Source organism: Carcharhinus amblyrhynchos, chromosome 4 (assembly GCF_965287045.1).
Source record: "Carcharhinus amblyrhynchos chromosome 4, sCarAmb.v2.hapA, whole genome shotgun sequence".
Classification (NCBI taxonomy): domain Eukaryota; kingdom Metazoa; phylum Chordata; class Chondrichthyes; order Carcharhiniformes; family Carcharhinidae; genus Carcharhinus; species Carcharhinus amblyrhynchos.
Window position 1 is genome coordinate 52531974 of NC_137327.1, and position 15493 is coordinate 52547466.

General features: G+C 41.9%; 1 protein-coding gene across 3 annotated transcripts in view; it reads left to right on the forward strand.

Annotated features, from left to right (window-relative positions):
* The window catches only part of prmt7 (protein arginine methyltransferase 7), a 50739-nt gene that overhangs the window by 22774 nt on the left and 12472 nt on the right, over positions 1-15493 (forward strand). For all 3 annotated transcript variants that reach the window (XM_080187148.1, XM_080187147.1, XM_080187149.1), the window contains 5 exons: positions 2573-2662; positions 4858-5019; positions 7303-7377; positions 8722-8882; positions 11500-11596. In XM_080187148.1, coding sequence (XP_080043274.1) covers positions 2573-2662; positions 4858-5019; positions 7303-7377; positions 8722-8882; positions 11500-11596 — 585 coding nt within the window. The remainder of the gene's footprint in view (positions 1-2572; positions 2663-4857; positions 5020-7302; positions 7378-8721; positions 8883-11499; positions 11597-15493) is intronic.

The following is a 15493-nucleotide window of genomic DNA, read 5'->3' on the forward strand; positions in this document are numbered from 1 at the left end:
GTTTGCACTTGAGCTGACATTTGTCACGGCCTACACTATTGTCACAGCATCAGCTGGACCACTTTTATCTGATGGAAACCTGCCCAATGGTATTGTGCAGCCCCCTTCCTGTTGTAGAATTTGGTGACGAATACTGGTGGATGACTGTCTACAAAAAACAGGACAAATCCAATCCAGCTAATTACTGCACCAGCAGCCTCCTCAGAAATATTATGGAAGGTGATGGATAAGGTATTAAATAAATAGGCTGCATTGGTCCGGATAGTGTCAAGCTTGTGTATTACTGGAGCTGTAATCATCCAGGCTAGCTGACACATTTATTTACATAATTGTGCCTCATATTTTGGGGGTTGGGAGGTGAATCACTTGTTGCAGAATTCCCAGCCTCTGACCTGCTCGTGTAGCCACGGTATTTATGTGACTGTTAGATGCTATCAAGTGATATTTACTAACTGATAACCTCACTGAAACTCTGTTTAGGTTCCACCAGGAACATTTGGCTCCTCATTAGAGCTTTAGTCTGAACAGGAACAAAAGAGCTGAATTGCAGAGGTGAGGTGAGAGTCATTTTTAGCTCAAAGGAAGATGGTAGTAATTGTTGGAGTCCAGTAATCTCAACCCCAGGACATTGCTACAGGAGTTCCTCAGGCAAGGCCCTAGACTTAACCATCTTTAGCTGCTTCATCAATGATCTTCCCTGTTCCCCAGGCCTCAAAGTTAGAAGACTAGATATGTGCTGATGATTGCATACTGTTTAGTCCCATTTATACTGCTTCAAAAATGAACCAATCTGTATGCAGTAAAACCTGGACAACTTATAGACTTGGGTTGGTAAATGACAAATAATATTTGTATCACATATTGCCAGTCAATGACCATTTTCTGTAACCGTCTCCTTGTCATTCAATGATGTCAACTTTTAACCTCTCATAATTAACACGAGAGGTTAACAGTGGCCAGAAACTCCACTGGACCTGCCAGTTAAATGCCATAGCTTACAAGAACCAGTCGGAGCTTAGATTTCTGCAGTGAGCAACTCATCAACTGACCACAAAGCCTTTCACCATGTAGGAAGTACAAGTCAGATGTGTATTGGAATTGCTGCATTTTCCTGTTGTGTACAGCTCCAGTAACACTCGGGAAGCTTGACACCAACAAGCAGCCCACTTGTTTTGACACTCCACCTATCACCTTAAGAATTCACTCCCTCCACCACAGTGGAGGCTGGGTCATTGTATATGTTCAGTGCTGAGCTGGAAAAGTTTATAATCTACAAGGAAGTCAAGAGTTATGGGGAGCAAGCTGGAAAGTGGAATTCAGGCCATAATCAGATCAATCATGGACTTATTGAATGGTGAAGTAGGCTTGAGGGCCAAATGGCCTCCTGCAGTTTCTTAAATTTTTATGAAGTGTCAGCTTGGCTCAGGTAAATGTCTCACCTTGTAAGTCTAAAGGATGTAGGTTTGTTCCACACTACGACTTAAGCACTTCAATTGAGGCTGATACTTCTGTGTGTGTAACTGAAGGAGTGCTGCATTTTCCAAGGTGCCATTTTTGGGATGAGACAGCAGCAATTTGATTTCATAAAATGTAATACAACGTTCCAATGTGTTTCACAGCAGTGTTTCAAATTAAAATTTGAATGGAACTTGAGCTTATATTAGGGCACATTGCTAAAAGCCTGGTCAAAGATATACCTTTTAAGAAATACCCTAAAGGAGGAAAGAGAGACAGTGATGTTTAAGGAGGCGATTTCTGAATTTAGGACTCACCCAGCTGAAGGTAGAGCCACTAATGATGGAGCAATTAAAATTGGGTTGATAAGCATCTAGAATAATGTGTAGATAATTCGGAGGGTTATAGAGCTAGAAAAGATTACAGAGATGGGGACAGATGAGCCATAGAGGGATCTAAAAACAAAGATAAGAACCTAAAATGAGGCATTGCTTAACCAGGTGGTAAAGTGACGTTGCATTCAGTGGCTGGTGTGGATGTAAATGGATCTATTTTTTTTGATGAACAGGAAGTTCTCCAGTAACCTTGCAGCCCTTCAACTAATTTCACAAAAGATGGATTTTCTTGCTGTTTGTTTCTTTGCTGTTTTTGGGACTTTGGCACCATGGTTAGCACTGCTGCCTCACAGTGACAGAGACCCGTGTTCGATTCCTGACTTGGGTCACTGTAGATTTTGCACATTCTCCCTATGTCTGCGTGGCTTTCCTCTGGGTGCTCTGGTTTCCTCCCACAGTCCCAAAAACATGTTGGTTAGGTGCATTGGCCATGCTAAATTCTCCCTCAGTGTACCCAGATAGGCACTGGAGTGTGGCAGCTAGGGAATTTTCACAGTAACTTCATTACAGTGTTAATGTAAGCTTATTTATGACACTAATAAATAAACTTTGAACTTTGCTATTTGTTTATTAGCCTACAAAACAATGATGATAACACTTCTAAAGTAATCCATCAGTAGAGTGTTTTGAGATGTTCTGAGGCTGTCATAAGATATATGTGAATGCTACCAATCATATGACTCGGATCACATCACTAAATTTTTTTTATTCACACATCTCAGATTTTAGCAGCTAACAAACTGACTGGAAAGGTAACTGTTTTTGAGAAACGTCCGGAGCAGTTAAAACTTGTGGACCTTGACAATAAACAGGTGAGACTTGGGCTTGGAAGGGGAATGGGTTTAATGTGATTCATTCATGTATGTGTTCCTAGTCCATTTAGTTAACATACCTAGGCTCCAAAACCACACAATGTATTTGGAGATCTGCTGGGATGGAAGAATGTAGGGCCCTGTTAATCTGTTTGTGGTATCTAAGGGGTTTCCCATTTAGAGGAGGTGAGTGATCCCTCTTCAGGTTATGTTTTTAAAAATAATCCTAATACCAGTAGTCAGTTTGGTTAATTCCCCCGTCAATGATCTAATGCTGTAAATAACAGGTTGCCTTAAACGCGTATATACAAAGTGAGGGAGAGGGTGGAAAGATTTAGAGACAGAAACCCAGATTGTAGACTCTGGGAAACAGAAGGCATGGCCACCGATGATGGTTAAAAATGGGGATATGCAAGGCCAGAATTAGATAAGTGCAGATATCTGGGCAAGTTATGTGATTGGAGGACATTGCTGAAATAGGCAACTATATGGCCATAGAAGAATTCGAAAACTAGGATGAGAATTTTTAAAATCAGTTTCAAAATCATTGCTTGACCAGGAGCTAGTGTAGGTCAGTGAGCACAGGGATGATGAGTGAACAGGATTTGGTGTGAGTGGCTAGCAGAGCTTTGACCTCAAGTTTATGGGGGTAGAATATGGGAGACCAGGAAGGAGTGCATTGCAGTAGCCAAGTCTAGACTTGATCAAGACATGAATAAGGATTTCAGCAGCAGATGAAATGAGAGAGGGAAGAGTTAGTTGATGTTACGGCGGTAGGAATAGGTGGTCACAAATATGATCAGAAACTTATCTCAAGATGGGAGCAGACACTCTTAATCTAAGACTGTTGCCAAGGAAGGAGGATGGAGCTCATGGATGGAGTTTAGAGAGAGAACTGAAAACAATGCCTTCAGTCTTGCCAATATTTAATTGGAGGAAACTCTTGTATATCCAGCAGTGGATGTCAGGTAACGGTTTGATCCTTTGATAACAGTGAAGAAATCAAGAGATGTGGTGGTGAGGTAGAGCTGTGAGTCATCAGTATATTTTTGAAAACTAATTCGGTGCCTTAAGATAATGTCGCCAAGGGGTAGCATGTAGGTGAGAAATGGGTGGGGCCAAGGATAATCCTTGGATTATACCAGAGGTTACTGATGTGTGAGCAGGAAGAGAAACCATTACAAGTGTAAATAGATAAGAATGAAGTACAGTGAGAGCAGACTCACCCAACTGGACAACAGCAGAAAGGCTTTGTAGGAAGATGGTATGGCTAACCGTGTCAAAGGCCACAGATGGGTCGAGAAGGGAAAGTTTACCTTTCTCACATTTGCATGTCATTAGTGACTGTAATGAGAGCTGTTTTGGTACTGTGGCAGGAATGAAAATCTGATTGTTGGAATACAGACATGGAGTTTCTAGAAAGTTGGCCATGGAATTTGGAGGCGAAAAGATGTGCAGGTTAAGTGGATTGGCCATGCTAAATTGCCCCTTAGGGTCCGGTGGTAGAGTAGAAATGACAGAGACAGCTGATTGAACGATCCCAGACTTTGTGACAAAGAAGTCCTTGAGTTCCTCTCACTTATTTTTGGAGGTAGGCCTTAAAGGAATAGGGTCACCAAGAAGCTGGGGAGTATCTTTGAATTCTAGGATGATCTTGGAATATAGAGCACTTGCTCCCTCATGCTGTAGAAATAACCCTGCTCTATTTGGGAGACTGATGTAGTTTAACATCTGAGCTTTGGAATTCCCTCCCTAACCCTCTTCTTTCTTTAAGAATTTCCTTAAAACTACCAAACATTTGGTCAACTGTTTAATATGTGGTTTGGCTTTAATTTGCTCCAGCAAAATTCCTTCAGGTGTTTTACTGTATTAAAGAAGCTATTTATTTGCAAGTTATTGAGATCATGGGATAGTGCTTGGGAGCTGGGGCTGCAGCTGGATTCAGTCCAAAGAAATGCTGAGTCCAGTTAGTACAAAATGGCCGTCGCTGACTGGGAATGTGGTGGGATACACGTGAAGGAGAGCGGACTATTTTCCAGTGTGATATGCAGCTTGGTAACACTTGTGGCAAAACTTAAAAGTTCATTGTTTCTAATCTAAAGATGTTGTAAGTAAATAACTGCTGTGTTTTGCATTAGTGAGATCCCCTGTTACAGTTCCTCCTTGTATCTCTCTTGGTGTTCACTTCTTTAAAGGTGTCAGTACTGATCGGAGAGCCATTCTTCACCACGAGCCTTCTTCCTTGGCACAACCTTTATTTTTGGTATGCAAGAACGTACTTGGCCAAGCTCCTGAGCAATGAGTTCACCGTGCTGCCGCAGTCTGCCATGCTCTTAGCAATGGCTGTGGAGTTTGAGGTGAGTGGAGAGTACCTAGTAATGATGTGGTTTATAGGGTGCAGTTTGGAGAAACAGGAAGAGTAGACCATTAGGCCTCTTCTGTTGTTAAGTAATGCCATGACTAAACTATGTCGCAACTCCAGTTACGCACCCCTCTTCTATATTTCTTAATGATCTTTCCTGACAATGTTCGTTTTGAACTGTTTATTTTGACCGATCCTCAGCAACATTTTGGGAGACAGAAGTCCAGATTTCAACTACACTTTATGTGAAGAAGTATTTCCTGATGTTGGACATGTATGTTTCAGCTTTAATTTTAAGGTTATGTTCTCTTGTTCTTGCCTCTGTTACCAGAGAAATTGCTTCCTCTATTGATCCTGTCAAATTATTTAATTATTTAAAAAATTTAAGTTAAATCATCCCTTCATCTTCTATTTGCAATGGAATACAAGGCAAGTCAATGAAATGTGTCCTTAATTTAACCCTTTTAGTCCCTGTATCTTTCTGGTTGATTGGCATTGTACCACTCCTACATTAATGTAACCGTTCGAAGGTACACTGCCCAGAACTTAATCCACTACTCCGCATCCTGAGTTTTGAAAGCTGTATGCAAATATAATTTCCACCCGTCTGTATTCTCATCAGGAGATACAAGTCAACATTCACTTAGCTAATTACATTTATCTTTTGTGTTTTGACGCGCATTCCCTTGAGTTCACGGCGAGAGGCGATTGCATTTGGGCTGTTACTGAATTCAGTGAATTTCAGAAGCTAGAAACGCGGGCTGTCTCCTGTAAATTTTGCATCAGTTTTTAACCTCGAGTTCCGCTCTTAATGCAGAACGGTCCACTGCCCTCACTCACCTCCCCCACCCTCACGACCACGGTCTATGACTGGGGCAGGTGCTCCCTGCATGTGATCTTGGAGTGGGGATCTATAAATAGGGATATAGCAAGGATTTGGAAGTTTGTGTACATGCACACACCATCTGTTCCTAGAGAGATCCAGACCCCTGCAGCGAGTTTTTTCTTAGTGTTTTTCTTTTACATTAAAAATGCTGTGCATTGTAAAAATGAATAAATATACTATTCTGAGAAAGGTACCGTGGAGGCAGGGGAGGGTGAACGGAGAGCAAGGGAAACCTAGGACTGACAACTAGGAAAACAGGACTAACTAGAGGGGGGGAAGTGGGTTCTACTGGTGATCAACCTCAGGCCAGCTGAAAGTGAGGGGAGACTTTGCTGAATACTTTCATTATATCCTCTGCAGAGTGAAACCATGCCATGTAAGTGTAACCCTTGTCCAGGAATGAAACACTTCTACCCTTTTCCTTTTTTTCATGTAAGGAGAGTACAGAGCAATCCATCAGTCCAGCAGAGCTGCCAATTAGCTGGAATTGCAATGTAACAAGAAGCTCTCTGTGACCTCCAGGGCAGATGTATTATCTGACACTATACTGGTAGTTGCTGGGTTCACTGGGACAGTAGTGGGTGTGCTACAATTGGTCTCTGAGTCACTGGACTGGGGAAAGGAAATGAGCAAAGATTCCCACTCCTGATCACCATCCAGCAATTTCGCATTTGTGTTGATGTTAGTTGAGAAGTGGATGGTCTCAGGTGTCTAGCACGTCATGGTTTGAAAAATTTGATCATCATTACCTTGGCTATTGGACAAGGTACTGTACAGCAACTGGGAACATCTCTGAAACGATGTCCCCTTCAATGATTTTGGAGTGCATGATGTCTTTGTTCAAGTATATGACCCCTTTAAATATTTTGCACAGCAACTGATGGAACTGGTGTAGATTAGAGGGAACATTGCTTTGAAACTGCATCCAGCATCGTTGGAATACTAGATAATGAAAGACCACAGTCCATTTCGTTTCCCTTCTACCATCCTGATTGCTGCATGAGACAATGATAATGCAATTGTTGACGAATGATAGCAATTAATCTCTATCAATTAATTTAGATCAAATGTAGGAATGACGCAGGAAAAACATCAGGGATGGCGAACTCTTGGAATCTTAAATCCAACGTAACCTGTTCCATCCAAGCATGGATCACCTGACCATATTATGTGTCTAATTACTCATATTTTATCCCAAAATATTATTTTCTGAAAGAAACTTGTCTAATTTGAATTTGAATGAAGCAGAGAAAATTCTGAATTTGTGTGGTAGCAAATGTGAATTATTTTACATTTACTTCCATTGTCTTCAAATGTTGATTCCTTGTTTTAAAGGAGCTGCTATCAGTATAATCTGTTTAAACTGATCACACTTACTATCTATCTCTACAGAACCTCTGGCGCATCCGTGCTCCCTGTGGGATGTGTGAGGGTTTTAACGTTAGTCTCATGGATGAGATGATCCAGGTGAGAACTATACATTGTTCTGATGCATAGAACTTGTCCGTGTGCAGCACGTCGCACCCATAGCTTGTCACTGTTGCTCTATCTGCATAATTAGAGCTCTGAGGGTGGCGTAGGAAAATGCATATCAACAATACAGTGCCCTGGGGATGGGGGCGGTATTCTGTACATAATGAGCTTTCAATGCTTGACTGTATACTAAGCAGCCAAGTGCAGAGGGAAAGCCAGTATTTTGTTCTGAGGAAGATGCAAAATAAGGGGCACAGGTAATTGCCCAGGAACACCTTAGGGAGACAGGAGAAAATCAAGACAATTATCCTTCAGTTTACAGAGCACAAAATGCTTGCTGTGACTGCAGGGCTCCAAAGATCTGCCCTTTGTAGGTAGTGGATGACTTTCGGGCTAGTTTGACGTGTAACCACGTCTTCCAGAATTGCAGTTAGCATTGCTGTTCTGGGCTGCTTTGGTGCTGACTTTTTAATAAGAAGATTCTGAGTAATCGGCTCATCGTAAAAGTGATAACTCTTCAATCACTGAGAAACTTGATTAAAAAGTACAAACTAACTGTTGCATGCTTCTGTATAGTGTTTTTTGTTTAGCATGTGTTTGAAATGGGAAGTAGAGGTGGTGAGTTGTGAGATAATCTGAGAACAGTTAGCCTCCCAATTTTGAGAGCTGTGTCAATCAGGGGAAATTTACTTTGTTTTACGAATTACTAAGGAATTGATTTCCTGGTGTTTTACAAATTCGCTTCATGTCTCCATAATAAGAAAAACTTGAAAGATTTACAATTATATCCATTTATGACCTCAGGATGTCCCAAAGTGCTTAACAGCCAATGGAATACTGGTGGCTAGAAAATGTATCACTGATGTAATGTAGGAAACACCGCAGCCATTCTGCATACAGCAAAGTTGCAGAACTATCAATGTGATAATGATCAGATAATCTGTTTTTTAGTAATGGTTGAGGGATTAATGTCAGGAGAACATTAGGGAGAATTGTGCTGTTCTTCACATGGCACCATGGGATCTCTCATGTTTACCTGAGAAAGTAGACGGGACCTGGGTTTAACATGCAGCATTCCCTTAGTGAAAGGCACTGAAGCGTCAACTAGATTTTGTTCTCAAGTGGGACTCGTACCTTCTGATTCCAGCAGCTGTGCTACTTCTAAGCCACAGTTCTAATCAAAATATGTGTTTTTGACTGCATAGGTGTTGGGGAGGTCCAGGCAAAACTTTTTCTGTTATTGAATGTTGTAAGATTGCTAACTGTTCATAATTCACTTATTCCCCTGATGCTGTATTTCTGTCTGTATCTCATTTCTGTTGTGCCATGTTTTTCCAGAATTCGCTAAACTTCCGGGAGTGTCAGGAGGCTGAACCCCATCCACTTTGGGAGTACCCCTGCAGAGCACTCAGTGATCCTTGTGAGATTCTCAGCTTTGATTTTTGCCAGGAGGTACCAGAGCAGCCACTTTACAGCACAGGATCGATGAAGCTGTTGAGGTATGTTTAGCAGAGAAGAGTGAGATTGAACTTTGGCAGGGAAATGCTTGTGAGATATGAGAGCTGGACACGTACTGAAACCTCACTGAATGTACTCATTTATGAACTATATTATTTTGTCAGGCAAGATATGTCATGAATAAATTAGTTTTGCATGAATTGTATTTGAAGTCTCAAGTCTAATCCCTGAAATTTTTGTTTTCATTCATTTATGGGATATGAGTGTCTCTGGCTGGGACAGAATTTATTGCTTGTCTTTGACTGCCCTTGAGAAGGTGGAGGTGGGTTGCCTTCTTGAACCGCTGCAGTCCCTGAGGTGTTGCTATTCCATTTTTTTCTTTATAGTGATTGAATACAACTTAAGTACAACTTAAGAGTGCCCCAGGGGTTGGTGCTGGGGCCTCAGCTATTTACCATTATATAGATGATCTGGAGGAGGGAACCGAGTGTATGGTGTCGAAATTTGCTGATGACACCAAGATTGGTGGAATGGCAAATTGCGCGGAGGGTGTGGAGACTCTGCAGAAGGATCTAGATAGGCTGGGCGAATGGGCCAGGAACTGGCAAATGGAATTTAATGTTGGCAAGTGCGAGGTGGTCCACTTTGGTAGGAGTAATGGTAGGAAGGACTATTACTTACGTGGAGAAAAACTGCAGCAGGCGACGGTGCAGAGGGACCTCGGGGCCCTTGTGCATGAGTCGCAAAAACCCAGCCTGCAGGTGCTGCATGTGGTCAGGAAGGCTAATGGGATGCTGGCCTTCATAGCGAGGGGGATTGAATATAAAAGTAGGGAGGTCTTGCTGCAGCTGTATAGGGCAGTGGTGAGGCCGCAGCTGGAGTACTGTGTGCAGTTTTGGTCGCCGCACTTACGCAAGGATATTTTGGCCTTGGAGGGAGTGCAGAGGAGGTTTACTAGGCTGATGCCGGAGTTGAGGGGGTTGAGCTATGAGGAGAGGCTGAATAAACTAGGCTTGTACTCGTTAGAGTTTAGAAGAATGAGGGGAGATCTCATTGAGACATATAAGATGATGAATGGGATGGATAGGATAGAGGTGGAGAGACTCTCCCCGCTCAGAAAGGACAGTAGGACTAGGGGGCACAGCCTCAAGATAAAGGGGGGGGCGGTTTAGAACAGAGTTGAGGAGGAACTTCTTCACTCAAAGGGTGGTGAATCTCTGGAATTCTCTGCCTGTTGAAGTGGTGGAGGCTGCCTCGCTAAATATTTTTAAGACGTGGGTTGATGGGTTTTTGATAAGCAAGGGGATTAAGGGTTATGGGGAGAGGGTGGGAAAGTGGAACTGAGCCACGACAGATCAGCCATGATCTTATTGAATGGCGGGGCAGGCTCGAAGGGCTAGATGGCCTACTCCTGCTCCTATTTCTTATGTTCTTATGTTCTAAGTAGTTTTCTAGGCCATTTCAGAGGGCATTTACTAGTCAACGTCTGCAGTCACATGTAGGCTGCATATAGACCAAATAACAATGACAGATTTCCTCTCCTAAAGAACACTAGTGAACCAGATGTGTTTTTACAACAATTGATAATGGTTTCACGGTCATCTTTAGACTGTTAATTCCATATGTTTTTATTAAATTAAAATTTCACCATCTTCCATGGTGGGATTTGAACCCAGATCCCCAGAACGTTACCCTGAGTTTCTGGATTACTCGTTCAGCGCCATCTCCCCTGAAGTTGCTGATGAATCCTAGAAGACAAAGTCATAAATCATTATATAAAGTATTGTTTATGGTGACTTTTTTCTTTGTCTTTGCTGTTCGTTACTGTGCCGTTAGTTTTGGTGATTTGTTACTGGTTGCTGAGATAAATGTTGCTTTTGAACACTGAAGCACACTGATTGGAATAGAGCAAATGAGAGAACAGGCATAGGTGCTCTCAAAGGGTCAACCAATATCAGTGTTCCCTATTGGAGAGTGGGCCATCAGTTTTGCTTTGACCTAGTTCTCTAACAATCCATCTTATAAAATCTATCAGTTATCTATCTATCACTTATAATAAAAACAAATTACTGCAGATGCTGGAATCTGAAACCAAAAGAGAAAACTCTGGACGTTATCAGCAGGTCTGGCAGCATCTGTAAACAGTGAAAAGAGCTGATGTTTCAAGTCCAGATGACCCTTTGTTAAAGCTTTGACAAAGGGGCATCTGGAGTTGAAACATCAGTTTTTTTCTCCCCTTACAGATGCTGCCAGACCTGCTGAGATTTTCCAATGTTTTCTCTTTTGGGATCTATCTATCAGAAACGGTTCTGCCTCTGTCTAGGTACGTCATATAGTGCTGTTTCGTTCTTCTTAGCCCTCTCTCCACCTAGTGTCTGTCCATTTAGTTGCATCTTGAATTTGTTGAATGTGTTTCTCTGTTGTTCACCAATGAGTTTGATCTGTAGTTGTTGCTGTCAGTAAAATACTTAACATTGAATCGCTCTGTGTTCATCTCCCTTTTGGTGTCCTGCAGTCTACCATCCTCCCCTGTCGCATAGTTTCTGATACAATATTAAGGTTCTATTTATCATGTACTCTAGAATTTAAGTGTTCTGAATAACCTTTTCAGTGTTAAGATTTGAATGTTTACTTAGATCAAAAATGTTGATTTTCTAGATCTGGCACCTGCCATGGAGTGGTACTTTGGATGGACTATTGCCTAACCAGTGACATCTGCATCAGCACAGGGTTAACCAGGCCCCACTCTAACACGGTAAGACTTTATTCAATGTCACAGTTACCTGGAGCCCAGATGCCCCTGGCTGGGCATTGGGCTACTTGGCCAGGAAGTAAATCTCTAGAGTGGTCCATTGGCAATGGTGAAGGAATGAAGCAGGAAATGGAGAATTTGTAATGTTGAGGGACCAACAGTGGAATATTGATAATGGTGCTGTGAATGGAACATTTATCTGTTGAAGTCTTAATGGATAATTTAATGTTTTAAATCTCCAGTTGAATGACATCCATATTGGCAAACGGTTTCAGTTTTTGATATGCAGTGTCCAAGTAGTCTCAGATTAGATATGGCAGAGTTAAAGCTGTTCTACACTTGTAAGTAAAGCGCTCTTAGATTTCAGATTTCAAGCATCAATGCAGCACCTTAATTTTGACAGCCATCACGAGTTCAGAGACTCTCCATATGCCAACACCTGCAATTTCCCAAACTCCCAGTTAACTCTCCAGACCCTTGCTCACTGCATTCCACATGGCTATTGCTTTCTGCAATGGTGGTCAAGTGACGTCACCAAAACTTGAAGCTTTTAACAGCAACAGCTGGTAACATCACCCAGCAGTTGTGGTGTGATTGGCAGAGGGGCATTTGGGATGGTTTGGGAACTGCAGCAGGAATTTTAAAAGTTGCTGATATGCTGCTGGAGAAAAAGCTTGGGAAAGGCACTTCCTGATTGCAGGAAATTCCCAGTCATTTGGGGAAGATTTGGAACCAATAGGGACCTGAGTTGTGACAGGTGCTGAATGGGGTCTCTTTATCTCTTGGGCTGCTGCTGCTATGCTTACAGGAGACCTTGTAGGTGTGACAGCCTGGGGTAACTAGCATCTGTCCTGTGTACTCTTCAATAAAAACAGCCCTTGCTCAATGTTCCTTCTAAGCTATGGGCATGCAAGGCTGCCCAAAAATCCAGAGATTACCAGCAGGGACGAGAGACACCATTAACTACCAACATTCCCTTTAAGCTGCAGGGCCATGTAGCATTCTTAAAAGAACTGGTCAAAGCATCAGATATGATGAAGATATTAGCATAAGCGATTTCTGTCTTTGCATACCAATGCTTCGTGTTGTACTGCCCATTCTTTTTCAAAATGCTTATATGCTGTCATCTGTCAAATCCGTGCCCATCTTCCGTACTCTGTATGAATCTCTCCAGTCAGGTGTCTGCCCTGCCACAGAATTGAAGCAGACCTTTACAAAGTTACAAATTACATTCTGAGTGACTGTGGTGACCACACTATCATCCTCCAATGCTTTTACGTTGATGGCCCACTGAGCTGCACTACACATTCTTACGCATTCAAAGATTACGTTCTTTTCTAGTCACAGACTCAGAATCAGCTATGATATTTTCTCTTCCCATTCCCACATCATTATCTTTGGTATCCTGTAAGGATTTAGCTTTGGTCTCCTTCTATTTCTCATTATTCCCAGAATTTCATGTTTGATTCCCCTATTGTGACATCAAAACATCTCTGATATGAATCCTTTGGGATTGTGAAAAAGTTAAAATTTTGCCTCTTTGTCCGTCTTGACCTGTCTATAGTCTTTGACATGGTTTGACAATGCCATCCTTGTGCAACTTCTCTTCACTATTGTCCAGCTATTTGGGACTGCTCTTACATGGTTTTTTCTAATCCCTCTAATCAAAGCCAGACAATCACCTGCAGTGACTTCTCTTCCTGTTCTCTCACTATTACTCTTGATGTCCTTTTAAGAATCAAATCCTTGGCCCTTTCCATTCCTCATCAGCATGCTGCTCCTTGGTAACATCTTTTGAAGGCATCCCTCTCTGCCACCTCCTCTGGCCCACAAGCCTCCAGTATTTCTGCATTCATCTAATTCTGGCTTCTTGAACGTTCCAATTTTCATTCCTCCATCACTGGTAGTTGTGTATTCAGTTGCTGCAGCCCTAAACTCTGGAATTTCTCTTGTGACACCTCTCTGTATCACTTCCCTGTTTTAAGATGCTCTTTAAAACTCTACCTCTTAGAATCAAAAGTTTAGTCAATGACCTAATATTCCCTAGTGGCTTGGTGCCATATTTTGTTTTATATTGCTTGAGTAAAGCATCTTAGACTGATTTATATTAAAGGCTCTATATGATTGTAAGTTGTACTAATTGAGGGGCAACATATAGATGATATCACTTAAAAACACAGCAGCAATTTCCACATGTATATCAATAGCATTCAGTTCTACCTCAACACCACTCAACTTGATCTCTCCACTGACTCTAAATTGCCACACTGATTGTCCAGCGTCTATTACTGGCTGAGCAGAAATTTCTTCCCAATTACATATTGGAAGGCTGAAGCTATTGTCTTCAGCTCCTGCCACAAATTTTGTTCCCTATGCTGCATATCCATCCCTCTTCTGTGCAACTGTCTCAGGCTGTTTGCAACCTTGGTATGTGTTGTATTTGAGCTCAAGATGAGCCGGATGCTTCCCCTGCTTGAGCCTGTTTGCTACTGAAATCCTCATTCCTGCCTTTTTGCCTCTGGAATTGCCTATTCTAATCTGGCTGGTCTCCCACATTTTACTCTACATAAACTTAAGCTGATCCAAAACTCTTTCTTAATTTACAACAAGTCATGTTTTCATATTAACCCCTATTTCACTGACCTACATTGATTTATGGCTGAACAAAACCTCAATTTTAAAATTCTCATCCTTGTTTTCAAATCCTTTCAATGTCCCCTGTAACTTTCTCTAGCCCCACAATTCTTTGTGATAACATGTATTATAATTCTCACTCAGTACCAAATCTTGTTTCTGAATGGTCCCATGGCATTTTGGAATGTTTTACTATTTTAACAGTGCTATATGAATGCCTATAGGATAAGAGAGGAATTGGCAAATGTAGATTGGGGGTGCAGATTGGTTGGTAGGACGGCTGAGGAACAGTGGAGGATCTTTAAGGAGATCTTTTTCGGTGCTCAGCAGAAATATATTCCAATGGTAAAGAAGGAACGTAGGAGAAGGGATAATCAGCCATGGTTATCGAAGGAAATAAAGGAGAGTATTGAATTAAAAGCTGATGCGTTTAGAGTGGCTGAAAGTAGTGGGTGAGTAGAAGATTGGGAGAGGTTTAAAAATCAACAAAGATTGACTAAGAAGGTGATAAAGAAAGGAAGGATAGACTATGAAGCTAGATTAGCACTAAATATAAAAAAGGACAGTAAGAGTTTTTATAAATATATAAAGAAGAGGAGGCTGGCTAGAGTAAATGTTGGACCCTTAGAGGATGAGAGGGGGGATTTAGTGGTGGGGGATGAAGAAATGGCTGAGGCCTTAAATAAGTTTTTTGCCTCGGTCTTCATGGAGGAGGATGCGAATAGTTTACCGGGTATTAAAGATAGAAGGATGGTCGGAGTTGAGGGCCTGAATGCGATTACTGTCACTAGAGAGGTAGTGCTTTATCGACTAGCGGGACTGATGGTGGACAAGTCCCCAGGACCGGATGGAATGCATCCCAGGGTTCTGAAGGAAATGGCAGAGGTGATAGTAGATGCCTTGGTGATTATTTACCAAACTTTGCTGGATTCCAGGGAAGTGCCGGAAGATTGGAAAATGGCTAATAGTACGCCGCTGTTTAAAAAAGGTAGCAGGCAAAAGGCAGGGAATTATAGACCGGTTAGTTTAACGTCTGTTGTTGGAAAAATGCTCAAATCCGTCATCAAAGAAGAAATAGCGAGGCACCTTGAGAAGAATTGTTTGATAGAGCAGACGCAGCACGGATTCGTTAAGGGGAAATCGTATCTGACAAATTTATTGGAATTCTGTGGGGATGTGACTAGTGCGGTAGACAGAGGGGAACCAATGGATGTGGTGTTTCTCGATTTTCAAAAGGCATTTGATAAGGTGCCGCACAAAAGGTTG